The sequence below is a fragment of the Halichoeres trimaculatus genome, unplaced genomic scaffold (genome assembly GCF_033239565.1).
Source record: "Halichoeres trimaculatus isolate MK-OKI-2021-1 unplaced genomic scaffold, fHalTri1.1 fHalTri1_scaffold_1, whole genome shotgun sequence".
NCBI classification, from domain to species: Eukaryota; Metazoa; Chordata; class Actinopteri; order Labriformes; family Labridae; genus Halichoeres; species Halichoeres trimaculatus.
In genome coordinates this window covers 28,126,650-28,149,177 of record NW_027437179.1, presented here as the reverse complement: position 1 = coordinate 28,149,177, position 22,528 = coordinate 28,126,650, and the positions used below count along the sequence as shown (strand labels likewise).

Sequence of the window (22,528 nt, the reverse complement as noted above, 5' to 3'; positions counted from 1 at the left end):
TATTTCTCTGTCTCGCACTCTACGTTCTCTCTCCCTCTGTCTTTTTTTTTCCAGGTCGTTCTCTGTTATCGGTCATTAAGTGCTACGTTTCCATGGAAACAGCCAGTTTGGCAGGAATTGGCATGCTGTAAAAGCGTCCCTGTGATGTTCAATATGGAGAACTATCTTCCTTCCACTGAGAGCTTGTCCAGTTTAGTGTGTCATCGCAAACCTGTTAGTGCTGTGAGACGTGCTGCAGAGCTCGGGGAGCTTCTGGACGGCGAGAACAAGGCTAGAGCCGACGCGTCTCAGCGGGGCAAGATATGGAGGGTTATTGAGGGTGCACCCCCACCCACATAAAGGCACACACATTGCACGCTGAAGACGTCCCCTTCGTCTCTTATCTCCTACCCCGGGTTTGTGTAGCTGTTCCCTTAATGCCGTCACTCCAAAGAGCAGTGACCCTGTTGGCAGGTGACATGGGGGGCTGTCTGCGTGTAATTAGGCTGCGCCTTGTGTAATGACTTAGCATAGAGCTCCTCTCTATCAGGCCCAGCAGACAGCCACTGTTAGCGTCTGACAGCGGGAGGAGGCGGAAGGAGGGGGAAGGAGAGGGTTCGACCATCACCGAGGGCAAGCCTGTAGGGCGTTTGGGTGGCCTCGTCTCTCAGAGGGGAGGTTAAATTGAGTTCCTGAGTCAGTGAAAATCCCCCTATCGCTTATCGAGAGGCAAGAGGGTTAAATATTCAGTCTGGGAGGTTTGAAATGTAATCTGCGCTGTGAGTTTAAATTGTCTTTGGATTCCTCCCTCTCTGCTCAGTTCTGCCTGTGGTAAGGCAGAGATAAGTGGGCCAGAACAAAATGGCTGTCATACCCACTGTCACTCAGGTATATACTGGGCTTGCACAGCTGCACATGAACTCAGCTTACTTGATGATATGCTGTACTTCAATCCTGCTTTCAGAAATGTTATCTCTGATAAACATTCAGGAGCTACTTAAAAGCCAACATCCTGGGAGTGTGTGATTGTGTCGTTATCGCAAAAAAGTGTTTGATTTTTACAAGTCGACTGATGTTGGATTCAGACATCTCTGGTGTTCTTGTCTTAAAACATGGACTTACTTTTCATCAGTTAAATGGTTACAACCCTGAGACCAGACATCTCTCTTAGTGGGGTCAGTGTAAATCAGAGTGCGAGTTGTACGGGTCTCCTGGTAATGCGGGGTGGGTGGTCTGATTTCCAAATTTTCTGGATGTGTTTCTTAAAACTGGTTTCAATCTGACCCTAGCTCCTGACACTAGCAACACTTAATTGTCACTTAATACACGGATGCCTTACTCTGACCATATGATATTTAACTACCTATGCTGCTTGATAATGTCATTTCTATAAAGCTCACACAATGATCGTTTTCCTTTGACTCATTATCCATTTCATATTAATGATGTTTTACAAATAGTAAATCAGCATCAAAGATTGAAGATGACATGTCTTGTTTTCTGAGTGTAGAATCAGTTAGACTTTGAGGGCAACATTATTTAGAGGAAAAAGACAGAAAAGTTAAGGGACCTTCTTGGTAAAGTGTGGCAAATATGGTTTAGGATGTGCCTTGGGATGGTACCTTTCACATTTGAAACAATACGGTACCAATACCCAGTATCTGGCAATTGGTATTGGTACTCAACAGTACCAATTTTCGGTACTTTTTGGTGTATATGTGGTAAAAAAAATATCAATTTATTTAATAATAACATGTAATTTCTTTTTCAATTTAACATATTTATTCTTCATTATATAACCTTATAATGCTGTGTTTATGTCCAGCACAGAAAATCACCTACTCTTCCACTCCCTCACTGTCACAAGGAAGCATTTAGGTACCTAAACATGGTATCTTTTGATTTTTCGTGAATTAGTACCCGGTACTTCTGCCAGGATTTTGTTGGTATCTATAAAGCTGCGTTTCCACCAAGCAGTCCGGGTCGGTTCAGTACGGTTTGGGACGCTTTGGTACAGTTAAGCCTGATTGCGTTTCCACAGCAAACTGTGCCCTCTTGTGGTGGGTAAGCTGGATGCCGCAAGCCCCAGCTGTTAAACAATAGCGTGACGCCGTAGCAGCTTACCCCGCTATTAAAGAAGAAAAACGCGACACAGTAAACAAAGAGCACGGATGGAGGACATGCAGCATTTCGTCCTCTCTGTGATCGGCATGTAGCTCTTTGATACAAAGTGCAATCAAGCTTTGTTTCAGAGAAGTCTGTGTGCCACCAGGGGAAATGCAGCTGCTGTCGGGGTAAGTGACGATTCTTTCGACCAATCAACGGTCTGCAGTGTGTTGCTCCACCTTCCAAGAGCGGATCGGTTCAGTCTGGCACCCATACGAAAGGGTCCCAAAAAAGTAGGCTAGCTCGTCTTGGTTTTTAGGGATCTGTCCCGGGATTAGTCAGTGGAAACGCTGCAAAAAGGGCGCCGTATCGAGACGAACTGAACCGGTCTGCTTGGTGGAAACGCAGCTTAAAAGTACCTACTTTGGTACCCATCCCTAGATGTGCTGAGCAGTGGGAACTGCATGGTGGGAACGATGATGATGAGAAGGTATGAGCTGCAGAGGATAGACAAATGGCGTAAAAGCAGCGGCCTTCACTTTTCTGGCACGGCTGACCAAGGAGCAACATTAAAAGAAAGTGCAGTGAGCTACAAACCACAAATAATGCAATTGGACTTTGATTATTTCCAAACATAATGAACCAAAAACAATGACTTCATTTTATTTTGGTCAGGGGGTTACACAAATGCTTCTATTGCTTTTCTGTTAGTGTAGAAGTTAGCAGGGAGCACAGGATGACAGGGTGTTAAGCTAGCTGTTTGTATCAATAGAAAGCAAGCAGAGCTCACAGTGAGACTGATGGACAGGTGCCAGGCTTCATCAGTGGCGTGGAAAAGGCGCAGTAATTAGTCAAATGAGGAGGAAGTGGAGGAGACGCTTCAGAAGGAGAAGCCCCCTGGGGCTCATTCTCCTCAACAGGAGGACCTCCTACTCAAATCCACCCAGACACATGCACTACAAAACACAAGCACGCAAAACACAAAGTCACGCACAGACTGAGACATTGTGCACAGTTTTTCACACATTAGAGGTCTTTTAGATCCAGAAACAAGGAGCACCCATGCCTAAAAAAGTAATGCACACGCCCACAAACAAACACACACACATGGACACACACTCGTGTTGTATTATTCCGCTACTACTGAAACTTAATGTGAAGGGATGGGAGAGGAAATTTGGATGATTGTGTGTTTGATATACAGCAGGCCCTGCCTGAGACATTACTGTGACAATATGCTGGCAGTTTTAGAGCTATGGCGAGTATTGAAGGGAGGGGGTGCGCATGAGGAAGTCAGGAAATAAGAGAAACTGTGGCGGGAAGAATTATAGTGGGGATATTTTTTTGCGCCTGTCTGTTTGAGAAAACCTTGCGGAAGAGGGGGAAAAAAACAATTCTCTACCATCAGCAAGTTAATAAAAAGGCTGCAGTTTATCTCTGTCTCAAAGACAAATACCCTGACTGAGGATGGAAGGGAGGAGAGGAGCAAAGGGGGAAGGCTGCCCCACATATCCTAACGTCCTCACACGCTCCAACAAGTCACTTACTATGAATTCTCCTGTCTCATACTTGCCAAATGGCTGTTTTTTCCCCCACCAACTCAGTCCTGTTAAATGCTGCAGTCCTACCCGGTTTCTGCATGACCCTTTGGTTCTGCTGACCGGGCTAATTAATGGATAAATACAAAGCTGGGCAGTTAAAAGATCGCTGAGGGCTCCATCTGTCCAGCTGGTCTTGTTTGCCTGTTGGTTTGCGCCGTCTGTGGCTTGGCATACTGAATATTCACTCTCACACAGTCGGACTGGCATGCATTATCAGTTTGAGTCATATTTTTTTATCTGCTCATTTGGAAGCAGAAATGGATCATTCGGGATGTAAGACACAGTGTTCAAGGTCAGTTTTACCAAGGATCTTGATTGTCTCATGGTCAGTTAATCTGGACTACGACGATGAATCAGTTACGGTTGGATGCTTTCGAATCTCCGAGGCACGGCAATCACTAAAACTAGATTTACAAGCACTTTCAACAGCCTCTAGATCTCGTATAATGTGACACAAGAGAGCTCAGGATGAAGATGATAATCGCATCACTTAGGATGTTGGTAAGGTGCACTGAAGCAGGGAAGACAGCAAGTTTAAATACACTGATTACATTTGAATGAGACCGTACAGTACCTGCAGGTGAATACGCCATCTCAGTGTGGAGATTAGACAAGCCTGAGTGTATTCAAAGGCCTGTCTCTGTGGGGTGTTTGTTCACACGTGTGCGGTTGCGCTTGTGTGCACGTAAATAATGTTTTTCTTTGTTCAGACCTGTTTGACAATCCCTCTTGATAATGTTACAGAAGCAAACCTACTCTATCCTCTTTCCGTCTCTGTCATCTTTCTTTTTCTTTCTCTCCATAATCTCAAACTCTCCCCATGAGGGTTTATGTAAATACTCAGCCCAACCTTTTTCCCTGAGACTAGTGCCCAGATACGCTGTGTTGACTCCCTGTGTTGCATCTGAGACTGCAGGAATCATCACCCATTGCACCAATGATTGTTTCTTTAAATTTAATTACACAGCTTACGTCAACAATGCAAAAAATGCAAATACAACCGATAAGTCTTTTATTCCAGTTTTAGTGTTTACAGTTTATTTATTGCTGTTCATTAAACCTTACAGCCCATACTTTTGGTGTACATTTCAACTTTTCCCATAATGGTGGCGATGCGATGCAGAGGTAGACATATCCAGACCTGATATTTGAAGCTCCTGTGTATATTCTTATAAATAAAAACTGTAAGTGCTCATTTCTGCACCTGTAGCTTTCCAGCTAATTAGGCAGAGGTAAGTGAATATCCTGCTGACTGTCTTTAATTTCCAGTGAGTAATTCATTTGATGACTAATTAACATGCTATTGTACAAGAGCATGGAGGCTAAAGATGCATGTTTCTTACACAAAGTCAGCATCTTTTCCAGTTAATGATCCAGTTACAAGAACAAAACATGACATGGCATTCTTACTGTAATGCAGGGTAGCTGAAGTTAGTATCCTCAGTATTTAAATGATATAAATAAAAACAACAACAGTCCACTTAAGCTTGCGGAGTTGTTTGGATTTTCAATTAGTTATATTAATTTTCTGAAGAGTAAGGGATTAAAAGAGAGCTATATCTTTTAAAAGTGGGGGTTGCATGAGGCACTTGTCAATAAAGAAACCTGTTGCAATTAATTTAGCTTCTGTCATTTCAAGTTAACTTAATTTAATTAGCACATTTTGAAAAATGCAATTTTACCAAAATGCTTTAAAAGACTCAAAAGTATAAAAACAAAAGATCAACACTTTTATATAGAAAAGTTCAATCAAGTAAAATCCTTTAAAGTATTAGTGGTTTCATCTCAAGTAAAAATACAAAGAGAAAAGATGGATCATCGACAACGACTTATCACAGTCCATCCACAGACTGAATAAATCAATGACAAACTCGCAATGTTGCTATCCACTGGATTTTTCAACATGTTTATGGCCTGCTTTGCTGCACAAATAGGCTCTAAAACGCAGGTGTTAATAGGGATTCTTTGGCTTTTGCAGCGGACCTCAAGTGCTGCTTTTTGCACCTCTGCATTGGTTTCATATTTCATATCCAGAGGTTGCTCCTCTGGCTGAACTGACAAATGTTGGGACATGCTTAATATGTATTTCATACAGTACTACTTCAGTTCATCATCATCATCATGTTACCTACCATTTCTATGCCGATGGCATCCAATTGTACGATTCTGTTTTATCAAAAAGCCCAGTTACACTTGAGTCTCTCACCACCTACCTCTCCGACAAAGAGTTAATTGATTTTTTAATCATTATTTTACTGATTTCTGTTTGTTTTCTTTTATTTCATCAATTCTTAAAATCTGTGTGTTCTGTGTGAGCTACTTTAGGCTGTGTGCTAGTATACAAGAAAGGTGCTATGTAAATAATGCTGGAAATGAAAAAAATATAAATAAACAAGGCAAATTGGATTGGATAAAAGCGCAGAACAAATCGACCGGTGTAAACCGAAGCAGTGAAAGCACAGCTAAGCTAGGACACAAAGAGGAAAAACAACAAATTGAAAACACTTTTCATGAAAGAGCCGTTTTAATTATACCCTCGTGTTACTTATTTTGTGCATTTTAGCTCTCTAACACTACAATATTGTGCTCAATAGCTAGTTAGTTTTCGGCTAAAATACACACCATCAGTTCCCCCTTTTTTGAACATTTGCTGTGCCTAAGTATAGTTTCTTGGCTTTTGTTGGTCATTGTTGTGTGGTAGCTTCAGTAAGCTGTCGACACATTCATTAAATGGAAACCCTGTATTTAAAGTGAAATTCTGTTAAAGCAAGCCAAATGCAGAGCAGGCTCCACAATTCCTGTTCCTGTTCGGTGGCTCTGGTAGACTGTTACAAGTATTTACAATCAAAGCAGCTTGCTTATTAGTATTTACATGTTGTCCATTACAAACAAACTCCCCCGTCTCTCCCTTCTTCTCTCTCTTCCTGTAAGAAACCTTCTTGAGACACTTTTTTCACTGTAGTAATACTTTTCTGAGCCTATTGCTTCTTTCCGGACTTTTCTGGAGACTTCTGGTGAGTTGTGGCTTATCTTGCGCCTCTGAGGGGCTGCTGTTCCCTATGTGATCTTTCTTATTGAACTCTTCCTGCAGCCCGCAGAAGCTGGGTCTGCTCGGCAGAGCCCACTAATATTCCTTAATGATGTGGCATCTGTCTCTGTCAGCGGCGGCGCTGCAGCAGCCAGACGCGGCCTATTGTGGCTGACTTCACAGAGAGATAAGCAGTCCTGTCTCTTAGACACAGACGACGGGACAATAACATCAACACTACCACAGAACATCAGTCCTACTACCAAACACAGCGACGAAGTCAACAAATAAGTCTTTAAAGCACATTGTGGAAGTAGACAGGAACATTTTTCATTGGTTATTATTTTTACTTTTTGACTTTCTTCCTGACAGCAGGACTTTTTGGGAAAATCCACGCTTTGTGAGATGGAGTGAGTTGGTTAAATTTGTGCAGTGTTAGCAAGTTTTTTTTGCAGTTGAAGTTCAGCGGTACAGGGTTTGACTTGCAATGGACTTGTGAGAGAAGTATTGGGAGCCAGTTGAATCTGCAAACAACTTTTTAACCGTCATTTTCTGGAGCGTTGCCACCCCCAGTCCTCCCATCTGTGTGTTTACAGTGACACTCAGAGCTCGGCATACTGGAACCAGTCATCATGTCTAACGATGAGAAAGTGAGGATGTGTGACATGTATGAGCTGCACTGAGGGCGTAAATGTGAGAGTCCACACGTGTACATTTCCATGTCTCTGTGAGCACGTGTGCGAGTGTGTGGGTGTGAGTTTCTGTGCGACAATCGTGACTGCCAGTGAAAGCATATTGGTGGCGATTGGCACAGCTTCTTCTGTTGTATCCTGTGTGAGCGTTCGCAGCAGAAGGCTTCGATTGGCCGTCAGTGGCGCTCTGCAGAGCCACCTCTCCTCTTTTCCTGTGAGAATGACAGGCCTACACACAAAGCTGTCCAGGCGTCATAGCCTCGAGCCAACAGCAGAACTGATTAACACTGCTAATTTGCTCCACAGCCTTTCCAAACCATGAATTATCATTCCTCTTTACAAAACGGACAGCACCACAAAGCACTCACATCAATTTTACTCTTTTTTTTCCCGTTTGGACTCTGTTCTTTTTTAGACTGTAAAATGCTTCATAGAGCTGACATTCCTGTGTGTATATATAACATCAATGGGACTTAACAGTGGCCTTATCCTTTGGTAGAGCTAAAACATCAATCATAGGGATGTATTTTGTTAAAAACTGATTTATTTGGCTGCTGGTTGAGCTCAGCATCCCATCTAGAGATGCTTTTGTCCTCAAAGTAGACGGCCTGGGTCAGACTATGACCCTTAGCTCAACCAAATTTCCCCCTCTTTCTTTTCCAAGTTATTTTTACTCTGCACACTGTCCTATTATCTGAATCAAGACATAAAGGCTCAAGAATAATCTGATAAAAAGTGATCACTTAATAATCCTGTGGACACAAACACTGCAAGGAGGGCACAGGGGTAAAGAGAATCTCATTTTATCTAATTTCAGACAATATATTTTTTTTTATTTGACATCTTATGCCACATCTGTTGCTTTTGTATGAACACTTAGAAATAATTTGTATTATTACAAGTTTTTGTTGTTACTAATTTCATTCCAGCTCAACAATCTACTTTGTATGCCATTTAATTTACCCTCCAATAAAAGAAACAAACCAAATGTATAAAATTGTCAGTTGAATAAATGCATTCCTAATATTCCTGGAATAGCTGTATTATATCATTCTGGGTTTTTATGATAAGCCATTGTATACATTTTTTCTGTTATTCCTATTATTTTGTATGAGTACCTGCAAGTGGTCGGCCTCAGCTCAAACCCTTCATATGATTACCTGTAAAGTTGGCGGCCGCAGCGCTCGGTTTTTCTCCTGTAGCTGCCCCATTACCTGCGAGTGAGTCAAGCTCTGAAGCCCTCAAATATAATTTCAGGCGGGTTGATGTGCTTATGGCCCTTAAGCGATGATGGTCACTCATCTCCAAACCTTTAGCTAAAGGGGGATTTAAAGCCCCTCAGGCCTGTCATGGCCAGCATTACCATGTGCTGCTGCTTTTCCTCCAGCCTAATGCTCATTGGCCGGCTGCTCCTGTCTGGGCTGGAGCTCTCTGTGGTTGAAGGCACAGCTAAGTCTCCCCTCAGAATGGACAGAGGACTCACCTGCCCGTTACAGGAGCCTGTAATAGCCAACCTTTTGGAGAAATAAGTGCCCTACAGTATCTATCTGTCTTGATTTGTATTCTTATTAGTCTTTGTGGAGCGATAAAACGAATAAAGGAGACAAACTCGGTGCTGGCATCTATAGTGATTCACTTACAAAATGGCAGAGTAACTGATAGCAGTGCTGTTTATGTGGCAGTACAGGGTAAACAATAGATGTAGGTCATTGGAGAAGAGGATAAAGTGTGTAGGAGGATACGGTACACTGGTGTCATGCCCGTTTGCACAGCGAGCGTATAGCAGCTCGGGTATATGTTACTGATTTATCATCTGTTGGACTTATGTAAATTTAGTGGTGGGCAGTGTAAAAAAAGGTCATGTCTAACCTTTGGAAGCTGTATAACAGTTTGTTATTGTGTACTGTCAACTATTTAATATCTAATTTGTTGGGCAAAGTTGATTTCTGCGGGTTTGGGTGTGATGAAATTTGAAGGGTTTCAGCATATGATTGTTGAAATACAACATTGTATTTATCTCATTGTACATATTAAACGCAGATGAACCAAGCAAATTGATGCAAATAAGAAAATACTGTGTGTGAAAATCTCAGGTCTGTAAGGTTTTATTAGTTAACAAAGTACACAAAATCATTCACACGCATAAAACAGGCATCAAACAAGCAGCAACTAATGGTGATTATAATTAAAGTGAATGTAAGAGAACAAAAAAAAAAAGAAAAAGCATCCTTGTCTTTCTACTATAGGCTTTCCCCCAACAAACAAACAAACGAACAAGCATGTCTGTATTTAAAGACACTTTTACAGCCTGGTACCTGGTAAGATGGTCTTACTCCATGTTTCCGTTAGGGATCATTCATTATAGTCAAAAAAAAAAAAAAAAAAAAGTCTATGCGACTATCATCTGGTCTTGAAAATGTTTTTCCCCAAGTCTTTTTACTTCCCTGGATGTTATGCAATCATACTTCTAATAATGTGGCTGGAGGGCTTCTGAAAGCTGCATCAACAAATTTAACATCTTGATACAGAATAGAAAAAGAAATAAGAGATTATTTGTAGTATTTGATGAAGTACTATTTGTATGATAGCTGATATACTTTAACTGAGACCTGGGTGCAAATGTGTTTTTACCAGCAGTGCAAGTGTTGAGAGCGTGTGGCAGCTAATTTTCATTTTGGACCGAAATGACGGATGTTGACTTCATTTCTCAATGGTTGTGCTGGCTCTATGTTCAGTAGAGGTAATTAAGCAGGGTGTTTTCTGAAGCTGTTTGAAGATTGTAGAGGCAGAAGCTGCAGAATTATGCAGTTAACTGGAATCATTTTAAGCCCTTGAATGCAGAGGGGAAAAGGAGGGAAAGTGAAGGAAGTTGTGAAAGTCTCCCCTGATGAATACTCTCTGAGCTTCTTTTCTTCCTGAAAAAGGGTTCATAAAAGCATAAAAATGACTGTTCTCTGTATGATGACAAATGCAAAAATATATTTTAGAATCTCTAAAAGCAATATGAGCCCTATTGATCCCTGTCTTTGTTTTTTTTCTGTTTTGTTTCTCAGCTGAGAGTAGAGAAGACTCAGCTTGTAATGTCCTGGTGACTGCCATGAATCTTCCAGGGAGAGGCAGGCGCAGAGAGCACTAGCACACATTAAGGGAATGAATATTGATTTAAAAACAAATTTGACATGGTTTTTTAAATCGACTTGAAAAATGCATTGCTTAAAAGAGTCAGGGGTTTGTGGACCGTCAATGGAGCGAAGAAAACTTCGCTCTTGTTTTATGGTTTAATAAGATTCCATTAATGGCTTCTTCCACCTTGACAAAAAGCCCCCTGAAATGGTGCGTGTCAGTGTGTGTGTGTGTGTGTGTGTGTGTGTGTGTGTGTGTGTGTGTGTGTGTGTGTGTGTGTGTTTTGTATATGTGCTAATGTGTGTGTAAAGTCATGTGTGTAAATATGTAAATATTTGCGTGGTTATGGGTCTCAGGTCTGAAAAATGCCTTATTCAGACCTGAGGGATAATGACTTATTCTTTTGTGTGTGTGTGTGTGTGTGTGTGTGTGTGTGTGTGTGTGTGTGTGTGTGTGTGTGTGTGTGTGTGTGTGTGTGTGTGTGTGTGGGTGTGTGTGTGTGGGTGTGTGTGTGGGTGTGTGTGGGTGTGTGTGTGCCTTCATGGACTGTTAAATTGCAGACTAATGACTTTTTCAGGATGAGTAGCTGAAGCACAAAATTAAAGAATCAAAACAAAAAGAATGAACCACCTGTTTTATTCATCAGAACTCATTTGAAAACATTTTTTTATGCGGTCATATCCTGATGGCGAGTGCAGATTTCACCTTCAGGTTTCACTTTGAGAAGTAGTTTAAAGTGTTGTTTGAAACTAAGCAGGATCCCTGATCTCTCAAAGGGCGGCCAAAATAAGACACCAGGCAATCTCGTCAGAGTGCTCAGCTGGCAGGGTCCGAGCTTCAGGGGCCAGGTTTGCCTGCTTTGTTGGCCAATGGAAGGAAAGTGCCTCTGGCTGGCTGCCCAGCCTCCGCTCGATGGAGACGGATCATATGGACGCCTGTGTTTTCCTTTCTAATTGCTGCACATCAACATATCAATGCTACAGACACATTTCTCTTAGTTTGGAAAGAATATAAAAGATTTTGTATTTTAACTCTGAAGAAGGTTCATGTATTTGCTGAGTCATGTTTGATTTTATGGTAAGTGTTAGTATCACAAATTCAGTCTCTAACATCTCAGACAGGCCCTGAAGGCTAGAGCCGCAGTATACCAGTTAAGCTAACTGACGACCCTATATCATGTGATGAATGTAAACAATAACCTGCTTGTTGCAAACAGAGCTGACCGCTTACAATTAGCAGGGGTCCTGGTTGGCTGCTTTGGCTCATTTTCAGGAGTTAATTACCCGTTTGCTTGTTTGATTTTTTTTGTCAGACCTATTGTACACACAAGCACAGGTCATTAGATGTCATTGTCAGATGCTTGTTTTCTTTTTTATTTGTATGAGCTCTTGTTGGGTGATGTGCACCTCTTTAAAATCCTGAGTCATCGGATTAATTCTGAAAATTGAACTCAGTCACTGGACGATACAAAGTACATTCTGCAGTTGGTATCAAAGAACTGAAGACCTTATAAAGACAATACAATACAAATTAAGCTATACAATCTTAAATTTTAACCCAAAGTTGCTCATTCACTTTATGTTTGATGTTTGTTGTGGAAAATCTGATATAAATAACGGTTTCTACAGCAAGCTGTAAATCTCCTTGTCTGACACAGATGTGAAAGTAACATTGCAGGCAATATAAATTATGGTAAACACATCTCTGGTATTAATTTGGAGTTTCAGTGTTTCTGTAACACCTGTATGTGACACAGATAAGCTATTGTGTCCCGCTTTGTTTTCCTGAGCTACTCATGCTTTGACCCCCCCCCCTTTTTTTTTTACTCAGACTCAAAGATTGACATTTACTTTTTCTATCCATGATTTAATGTCTTTCTGATATTTGTAACTCCCTGTGAAGCACATAATATCATGTATGAAAGGCTGAATATGAGGTACGAGTAAGTACTCCAGTCACTGACAGTGAAAAAGTGTTAGTACTGTGAATCCAGCTAAAGGCTAATTAAGGAGACACACATGAACTGAGTTAATGCAATCTTTTAGCCTAACGTTTATGATTTCAAAAGAGCCTAATTGCTTCAAAATATTCACCAACAACAGGCTTTTCCTCGGTTTTCTCCAGAAGAACTGTGCAAATGGTTTTATGGTGAAAGTGGGTCTCGCAGTGTCTTAGGGCAGCAGGATAAGTGGTAATCCCTCGGGTGGTGCTCTGTTGTAGACTACAGATCCTATATGGAGCGCAGGCCGCTGAGTCAGCCTTCACCATTCTTCCATGGGGAGCACACTAATCTACCTCGCATCTTCCTCTGTCAGCGGTCCCAGCATCTGTCGTTCTGCCACTGGATGCCCTTCCTCTTTAAACAACCAAGATCCTTCCAGCAACCAACTCATTGGTTTCACTTGTTTCTTGTGATTTGCAAAGCTTGTGTCTGTTTAATTGGTTTTACCTGGTGTTACTCTGGTAATGCTTCTCGAGAGTGCTTTACATATTGAGTGAAAACGCTGTAATTCCTACTTGCACTTCACCCAGCGTATTGTGATCCTTCACAGGTTGCAAAAATTGCCTGGTCTGGTTGGTTTAGCATGGCCCTCAGTAACTTCAGGATTGGATTAAGCCCCAAATTAAGTTGTCGCCAAGCTGTAAATAAGGCTGCTTTTTTAGTTCCAGAGGAGTTAACATTGTGGGGATACAAGGTGTTCACCCCGCAGTGAGGATCTGCTGGAGTTTGTGTAGATTTAATTTGATCCTGCCTGCCAGACTGCAGCTGGCTAGCTAAGTGCTTTGCCATTAGGGCTCTGTTCTGTGTTTAATGCTGCTACAGCTACTGCTGAGGCTTATGGGTATAATGGCAGGCTGCGTACTGCTTGCTCTTCAATAAATGTTTACCATCTCGTGTGCCACCTTGAGAATGAGCAAACAGCTCCTCTGTGAGCTTCTTAATTAAACTAATGTTTCCGCTAACCTGACCTGTGGTTCCTTCTGTTCCATCTGCAGATCTATAATGAGAAGAAGAGCCAGTTCGAAATCAAGAGGAACAACCCCAAGGACCTGGTGGAGAGAGTGGCACGTGACATTTCCAAGCTGCTCAACAGTAAGAGGAAAGCCCTGGAGGTAAGACAATGATTCTTCATATATAATAACATCTGTTCACGTACAGAAGTGCACAGATGCCCTCATACCTGTTTGATCACCTGACATTTGAGTACAATCAAGTTTCTGTTCATACTGACACATGCACTGGGTTTATTACAAGAACTGAACCAAAAGCTAAAAGGAACAAACTCCCTTGTCAGACTTGACATACTATATCCTCTTCATCTTTAAAAAAAGATATAAAAGGAGAATCCTCTTTTTATGGCCTGGTTATCCAGGAGCAGCTTTGACAGGTCTGAGGAATGAATTATACTGGACATATGCTTCTTTAAGAAAGACCATAAATAATTTAAACTCGAAGGGCAGTTAGAGAGCACAGACTTTCTCTGAGGCCACATGGACCAGTATGTTGTATGTGCTGCCACTCTTATGCATATATGTGGTTGGTGAGAGTTAGCAGTTAGCATTCTTCCCAAGATAGCAGGTTAGCATCAGGGTAGATTTCCTGTTTATTCTACAGAACTTGACTTTGACCACACAATCCACAGTCTCCACACACACCAACTCTTAAACGATGAGTCTTTACTCAGTCAGAACCTGACTATCTCTGGTGGTAACAACTTATCCATGTAATGCACCAAAACAGAAAGTTGACGCCACCCTGTGACACTATTTGGTACAGCAGGAGTGCGACAACTGAACTCTCTGTAACAAAAGTACATTACAAAAGATTTTCATACCTGATAGGCACAAATTACTTTCAACTTAATGAATGTCAGTTATAGCTTCAGTTATAACTTGTTAACATTCTGTCTTAAAACTTTAAACATGTTTTTAGTTAATGTTAGTTACGGCTTGATCTATTTCAGTAAAACTTCTAACATATGATCACTGGTCTAAGTTGTGTGAAGTAATGTCAAATACAATATTCTTGTCGATACAATGGGGAGAGGCATTAGAGTCAGAAAAGTCCACCAAACAAATTTAAGTGCGACCTTCAAGTTTTTTTAGGATACTACACATCTGCACATGTCCTGCTGACTTCTGTTGTACACTACTTCACTAGTGCTACCATGAAAAGTCATAAAGTCATGATGCAGAAACAGCACCATACTTTTTCAGTATCAATACTTGGCACCTGCAGGTCATTTATATCAGTGTTTCCCCTTCTATTGGGGGGCCGTCTGCCTCCCCATCAGAGGCATCTTCTGGAAGTCGAGTTAATGTTTATTCATATAGAGCCAGATCACAGCAAATTGATTAAGAGTGACCTCTCTCATAAATCAGGTCTATACCTTGTTTCTTTAAATTTAACAGACTAAATAGCCCTATGTTATTCATCTAATTTACATGTCATTTGTAAACATTTGCATTTACATTTCTCCTCTCACTGTTTTGCGCAAGGTGAACTTAACCTGGACTGTGAAACAGGGAAAACAACGTCACAGCAGCAAAAGTATCAGATTCTCAGACCAAAGAAAATCAATTAATGCCATTACATTAGCTGTTTGTTGAAACAATGATATTCAGGCTAGTTGTGTCGTCTGATCTGGATTCCAAAATGTAATGTGATCCTCTTTTGATTCTTGCTTCATCATGTGTTCAGTGGATTTGGAGTGGAAGTTTTGTCGTGCTGCTTACTCACAAATGCATTTAACTACGAGCAGAATAATCCATGTTTCTGCTGGTTTTCCACAGTCTTTGAAATAATCTCTGCTGCACACTTTAAACTTCTCAGTCCATCCTTTCTTTACTTTTATACACCACAGAGTGATGAACTCCCTTCCATGTGGTCACTCTGTGGGGTGTTGAAAGGAGCTCAACTTCATTCCTGCTGATTGAACTCTTGTAGAAAGCAGTGTAATTCCTCTTTATAGTTAAAAAGTTAAGCTGATTATATTTTGTCACTCACAAGAAAAACGAGATAATCATCTTCATCATTCTTCTGCCTGGCACTACTTTTCAGGGGTTTTCTTTCTGTTTCATATTTTCGGCGTATATTCTGAAAGCTAGTTTTTGGCCAATGCATGAGAAGAAGTGTTATTTCAGAGGTTATCGTTTCAATGTCCTGCATTTGGGGATATAATTATTCCCACAGTTATGCTCAGACAGTCCTGTGATTAGTTAGAAATTTGTTTTGCTCTCACAGTGGGGAACCTATAACCCCTCCAAGAAGAAGAGACGGGGGGAGTACGGCGACAGGGGAGACGAGTGACAGAGAGGGAAATGAGAAAAGTATACACAATCAATTTTTAATTCTTAAAAGCCAGAGATAAAGTGAAGGAGCATTTGTGCTAATCCTGGAAATTTGGGCTTTAAATCAAACTGTCTGAGTCCCCCGGCGTCAAATAGAACAACAGTAAGTCACGTTCAAGTCTTCACATTTTTCACAGCATGTAATTCCCAAATTAGCTAATTAGAATTTTTATTTATTGCTTTTTAAAACTAAATTAGTTACTAAATGAGTCCTTTGTTGGTGGTGTGACTTACTTTTTAATCAGATTCTTGATCCTGATACATACAGCTGCACACACAAAGTTTCCACTCTCACATTGCTGCTTTGTAATCACTGTTCAGACTGTTGAGGTTGCAGTTTGCTTTCACAACTTCCTGTATTTGGATTTGTGTATTAGGGGCTTCTCAAAAAAAAAAATAGTTCAACAGTGTGTTGCAAAATATGTATATTTTTTTCTATTTTAGTATCGAGTCAGAAAATCCTAGTATCCATCTATTTCAAGTATAATGAAACCCCACCCCTATGGGGACACCGTGGGTGCTGCTGTACTGTGATTCCCATTGTACAGAGACCCTTACTGACCAAACATGGTCTGTTTTAGAAAACTGCCTACTATAGGAGCAGTTCATATTGATTTGGACAAAATGTAGTATACAGTATATAACAAAGAGCTAAATCTACAACATGTCAAAAAATACTTGAATGTCCTTCTGACTTCTGAAAATTGTCAGTATGTCTTAGAATTACTTACTGTTTCTGAAAATGCACAGCACTCTTTTTCTGTTTTTGACGCATTGCAATCCGTTTCAGGTGCATTACCGCCACCCTCAGTTGAGTCACCCTTACTACTGGAATACTAAAGTAAGATTTACAACCGTAACATTCACAGGGAAGTAAAGAGAAAGAAATGCTGGTGATTCTTGTCATTTCTGGCTGTGAACTACTCATTTCTGTAAAACTATTAAGTCCATATAAACTGCTGAATAACTAAGCAAACCAGAAGTTGATGCTACAGAAGCATTTTGTGATCAGCTTTAATGAGTGAAGCTTAGCCTAACAGATCAAACACAATAATCATACTACATACATAATACTTTCAGAGCCTTTATAAGAATGATGTTGTAGGCAAGGTTATAATGTTAACTTAAATGAAACTAAAAACAAAAACTGAAATTTAAAATACATTGCAGTTAACTCAAACTAATAAAAACTAGAAAAGAAAACAAAAACGATAAGTAAACTAAAACTGTATCTTGTGTTCATAAACTAACTCAAACTAATTAAAATTATTGACAAAATTTCCTTAGTTATAGTTTCTGACAATATTAATAGCCTTTAGAATTTAAATTAATCCGACACATTTTACCAAACAATTTTAAGACAGTTTTCGGCAGTTGTCAGTGCCATACACCATCATAGCGACGAATAAACAGTATTACAAAATATCTCCTCTGACCTTTTTGAATCCTGCACCTGGCAAATAAGATATGACAAAAACTAAAACTAAACTGAAACTAAACTAAAACTAAACTAAAACTAAGCCTTGTTGCAAAAATCAAAACTAAATAAAAACTAGAATGCCTGCTCTATAACTAATTAAAACTAAACTGTAATGAAAAAAAATGTCAAAACTAACTAAAACTAAACTATAATGACAAATTCGAAACTATTTTAACCATGGTTGTAGGCATATTCAAAAACATCCAAACTGTAGTTTTGTCAACAAATTGGGGCAGTGATGTAAAATCAGCACCTATAAAATCATGAGCTGAAATTTTGGCTCTTTTTACATTAAGTAGAAAAACTGAACAGAAGTCGATGCACAATGACAAACCATTTTAGCTGACACCATGCCAAGGTTTTACAACCTGTGGCTTAAGATAAAGCTCTGGATACCACATAAAAGCTGCTTCATTTCCCGTCTTTGTAAGAATTGTAGTTGAAGTTTTATTTGCACGTGTTTAACGAATGCAAAAGTGCCATTGTTCCAAAGATTTTCTTGTGTGTGTAGAAGTTTCACCATTACAAATCTGACCCTACTTTTCTGAAACAGTTATTTCAGAGATGAAAAATTAATTGTGATTTCATTCAAAACAGCAGGGGGCACTGTCTGTTTTCAACCTTGTAACATTCCTGATGTCAGTGGCTGAATGTAGGAGCACAAACTCGCCAGACTGCAGCTGCAGACCGTGAGTTTGCAGCTGAGGATGCGCTGCCAGTGTTTTACACCATGAACTTGGGATGAAGTATATTTTTTGGCCACTTTAGCCTTTTCTTTCTTTATTTAAACCATAAAATATCCTGTCTCCTCTCATTAAACTCTCATTAAACTGAATGATCTCTCTTGCTACTTCTCTCTTTCTCTACACTCCAAGTATATATTACAAGTCATGTGTCTAGTGCAACAACACAATGGAAGAGCTATTGCATATTTAGGGATTGTTTATACATCAAACATATTTTATTCTTAAATACTCTTTTATTTCTATACACCCTGGTGCATTATTTTTTTCATCAGCACATATTGGATAAGGGGAAAGCAAAATTTTAATAAGTGGAAAGCAGAATTTAACCACATTTTCATCACCTCAGCCAAGGCTGAGTGTGACTTGGGGACTGGCTTCTTTCCTCCCCTCTGTTTCTGTCCAGATATGTTCACTCAAAGTGAAAGCATTGACATTTTTGACACAGTTGAATCCTTATAAAAAGGGCAAAGTCGTGTATCTTTTGGAGCATGAGGTCTTGCGGGATGACGAACAGTCATGCTTTGCAGCAAAAGGCTCTCAAAGGCAGGTTTAATTCTTCAGCATAGATTGTTAAAGGGAGGGAGACGTTACCGTACGTCTCCTGTGGTCATGTTCAGGATTGGATTTGGAATGGCACTGACCCCAGCCTCTTGCAACACACCCACACACCGACACACGTACACACCACAGCCTCCCCACCCTAACCTCCACAGGGACACACTGTCACCTCACATCCTGTCTGGCAGATTCACTCAGGAGGGAGGAAATGAGGTGAAAAAAGAGAAGGGCTGGAATGAGAATGTCTCCCTGGGGCGTGGAAAAATCAAGAAAATGATGTTCAGAAATTCATAGATTTAAAAATGAGCAGCAAGCGGGAGGGAAAGAGACCGGGAGCAGTACAGGACAGGGGAAGGGAGGAGAAAAAAGAGTTTGGGTAAAAAAAAGGGGAAAAAAATCCAAGACGAAAGCAGACCGAAGAGGAAAAAAAGAATTGGATGATGAAAATGCAAAAGGAAACGAACAGTGCAAAGAAATATTCATTATGTCATTAGAGAATACAAACCCTAACAGAAAGTATGCAACAAGTTAATGTGTTTCATTTAAGCAGGTTATGATTTATTTTTCTCCACCTAAAACTAAAAATTGGCGACTGTGGGCGCAGAAATTTATATGGACTTATTATTCATACAGGCAGGAAAGTGAAAGGCATGTCTTAATGCAGTCTGCTGATAAGGAGGTCTCAAAACTCTGCTCTGCGCAGTCTTAACGCCGTTTTATATTCCAGCCTGTTTCCGCCCCCTGTAATGGTTATTTAGTCCCAAATATTCCCTGCCACACATTTACAGAAGTAGAAATGAGTGTGTATGCAAGAAGGAATGATTCTTCTGCAACCCATTTAAATAATGCTGGAGGTAATTCTTTGTAATTCATGTTTATATTACTAATGAGAAAATGCACATTGACTCTAAATACTCAGTTACTGATATAATGTGAGGAGGAGGCATTTGTCAGTGCTGGGGATTTGGATGCTTTAGCCCTAATTCCCAAATTAACAGCATATTTTAATCATTTGAATGCTTTGCTTGTTTAGTTTAGCATTCAACAGTTAGAAGAAGAAAAACAGCTTTTTGTATAATTTGTTTCCGCATTAAGGTTTGTGTAAAATAACACTTTGCACCACTTTTCTACCAATATAAACATCTAAATATCTAAACAATATAAAAAAGTAAGGTGCCGTTAATGCTCTCCCTACCCTAAAAATAGAAGCAGAAAAAAACTGAACTTTTTTTTTTGTCTCTTCAGTGTTTATTCTTCTCCTTCCCTCGTCTTAATCTCCTTCACTCCACATCTCTGCCTGCTCTCTTTTTTCCCCCCTCTGGCTTCCACCATCTTCTCAAACAATGATCTGATTCTACGCTTGCTGCCAAAATTAAAATGTAACAAACCCTGGTAGGCTGAAAAGCTTGCGTCTTGCCGTTGGACTCTTTATAAACTTCTTTGTTTTTTTTTCTTCCTCTTTCAGTGACAGGTTGAAAAACAGTTCAGGAAAGCTTCCTCTGATGTTTTCAGAGAAGATGTTTATTTCAGCCGCCCTGTGATCTTCAGCTGACACTTGGATCATATTTTTTTTATTTGAAGGCAGATTATCTTACTTCACAGGTAGTCAGGTTTAAATTTGTATACTCTCAAAGTTTACTTTGTGTGAATGGTTGCTGTTATTCAAGGTCCTTAACTCCATTCTTCAGTTTTTGAGTTGAGAAACAAAAGTGTTTTGATCACCTGAAACTAAGGTCTTCTGATGGACTTTTAGGTAACATTTATTTTATAGGTCACTTCAATTGAAGCTGATTACTGTAAAGAAGTGATTATTTTTTTGAAGTGTGCTCAATTGGTAAATCTGCAATCATCTTATTCAAGTTGTTTGCTCTTTTAAATTAAGTGGTCTGTCAGTCTGTTCACAGGAGGTCTGCTGAACATTTAATTCTGTCAGCAGGAATCAAGTGCGAACTATGCATTGGAAATAAGAAAACGTTTAAAGAGGGGGTATTATTATTTTTTATTAAGGTTCGTACCATCTCTCTTGTACATGTAGTGACTTTCAATGATGAACATTCTGTATTATTCTCACTTCAGTGTTTTGAAAAACTCTTATTTCAGCCTTTGCCTGAAACATTTTGTTTTGGCTGCTGTCTCTTTAAGGCTCCCTGCTCCACCAGTCCTCTTCCCTCTGATTGGCCAGCCCTCTGGATGCCTGTTGGCTTGGAGATCTTGTGCTAAGTTTAGAAAAAACCTGTTCAAATTCACTGATTCAGCATTGTTACCTTATATTGAAAGGAAAGAATAATACTCCCTCTTTAAATACAATATTTTTTTATTCAAGGAAACTTTAATAAAATTATGTATTCTGATCCACAATTTTGATTTTTTTTTTTAGATTTTCTGACAGTGAACGTGACTATGTTTTCCTTCCTGACCCTGAAATATGTGTCTTCGTAGATATTTGCAAATCTGCACAATGGATTTAAAGTTTAGCACTCTGCTGAGAATCAACCTGTTGAAGCTGAACTTCCTCTGAAACATTCACAAACTAGATTCTTGTCCAAATCTGTTTTATTCACATGATTCAGAAAATTGTTTGTAGATATAAGTAGCTATCATCTCCTTTTCGGCTGACAGCAGCAGTGTATCGGAAAAACAGGAGTTATTTCCGAGGTTGTGCAGAGCAGAAAGCTGCACTTCTCTGTGTCTTTGTGCACATCACAGGCTCCAGTCTTCATGAGCTCCTTTGTACTTTTATATTGTCCTCCTCTGTGTACGTGTTATCACAGCAACAGGCTCACACCTGAGCGAAGCTACAAGAGCGCCTGTCTGACAGGCCTTTTAACCCAGAGCGGTGAGCGAGAACACAGCCCTCCATGTAAACTGTCATGTGTAGAGAGCCGAACAGATGTGATAGGCCTCCCGGACTGATCTGAGCCCTCATCTCCTCCCATGCTCCTCTTTGTGATGCTCCATATGATCGCCACCAAGGCCAGAGATCACTGGGGCCCCTCAGAACCGTCGGAGCCCGCTCGACATTCTGTACGCTGTCAGTCAAAGCCAGGCAGAGTGGAGCTGTCAGTCAGGCCGCTGCTGGGATTTTCAAGCCTCGGGGAGGCCAGCAGCTACAGACAGAGATCATGTTACATTCCCATCAGCTGCCGCACTGCAAAACTACCATTGTCAAAGCTCTTAAGTTATGATTTCACAGAGGGGACTGGAGGAAAAGAAGAGGGACTAAGGTTAGTCTAATCCAATTACACAGATCTCAATACTATCCCAATACCACTTACAGGCTGAGGGATGGCTGCCTCTGGGTTACTCACTGCTCGATGGATACACATCCAGCTCCCTGCTTGGGCTGGTTTTTAGATGGTTACAGGATCCAAACATAGAAAAGGTGAAGAGACGATGCCAAGTAAACTTACAGCCACAAAAAAATACCGAAAAGCATGAGAAGCTGAGGAAACATCCCCGACAAGAGTAGATACACTATGAAGGAAGACACATTGTCAGCTCTGATGCCTTCGAGTTGAACCAGTATTCATGCAGAGATCCCGTTGACTTCACAGTTAGCAGACAAAAAAGACTGACCCATATAAATAGATATGATTCACTCTGAGGTTTGTTTGCAACATGACAGCAGCAGACATGCAGGAAGTATCTTTAGACAAGAAGAGAGGCTGACGGGTAGTGTTGTCACACCTGGCATGTTCACGTCTGATATGTATATGTATCCAGGAGCTCTGTTATTGTTGAAACAGGCTGTGAAAAAGTCGCAGCATGTAGGCATTTGTCTGCTTTGCTATCGTCTCCCTTGGAACAATCATATAGTTCTGTCTGTTTGTCCCTTCCTCTCCTTTTCAATTGCTTTATAAACA

The 22,528-nt window shown here is 40.4% G+C and overlaps 1 protein-coding gene across 3 annotated transcripts in view; it reads left to right on the top strand.

Moving 5' to 3' along the window:
- cacna2d2a (calcium channel, voltage-dependent, alpha 2/delta subunit 2a) overlaps positions 1-22,528 on the top strand; it is a 182,922-nt gene that overhangs the window by 35,113 nt on the left and 125,281 nt on the right. For all 3 annotated transcript variants that reach the window (XM_074669995.1, XM_074669987.1, XM_074669978.1), the window contains exon 3: positions 13,527-13,643. In XM_074669995.1, the coding sequence (XP_074526096.1) occupies positions 13,527-13,643 (117 nt within the window). The remainder of the gene's footprint in view (positions 1-13,526; positions 13,644-22,528) is intronic.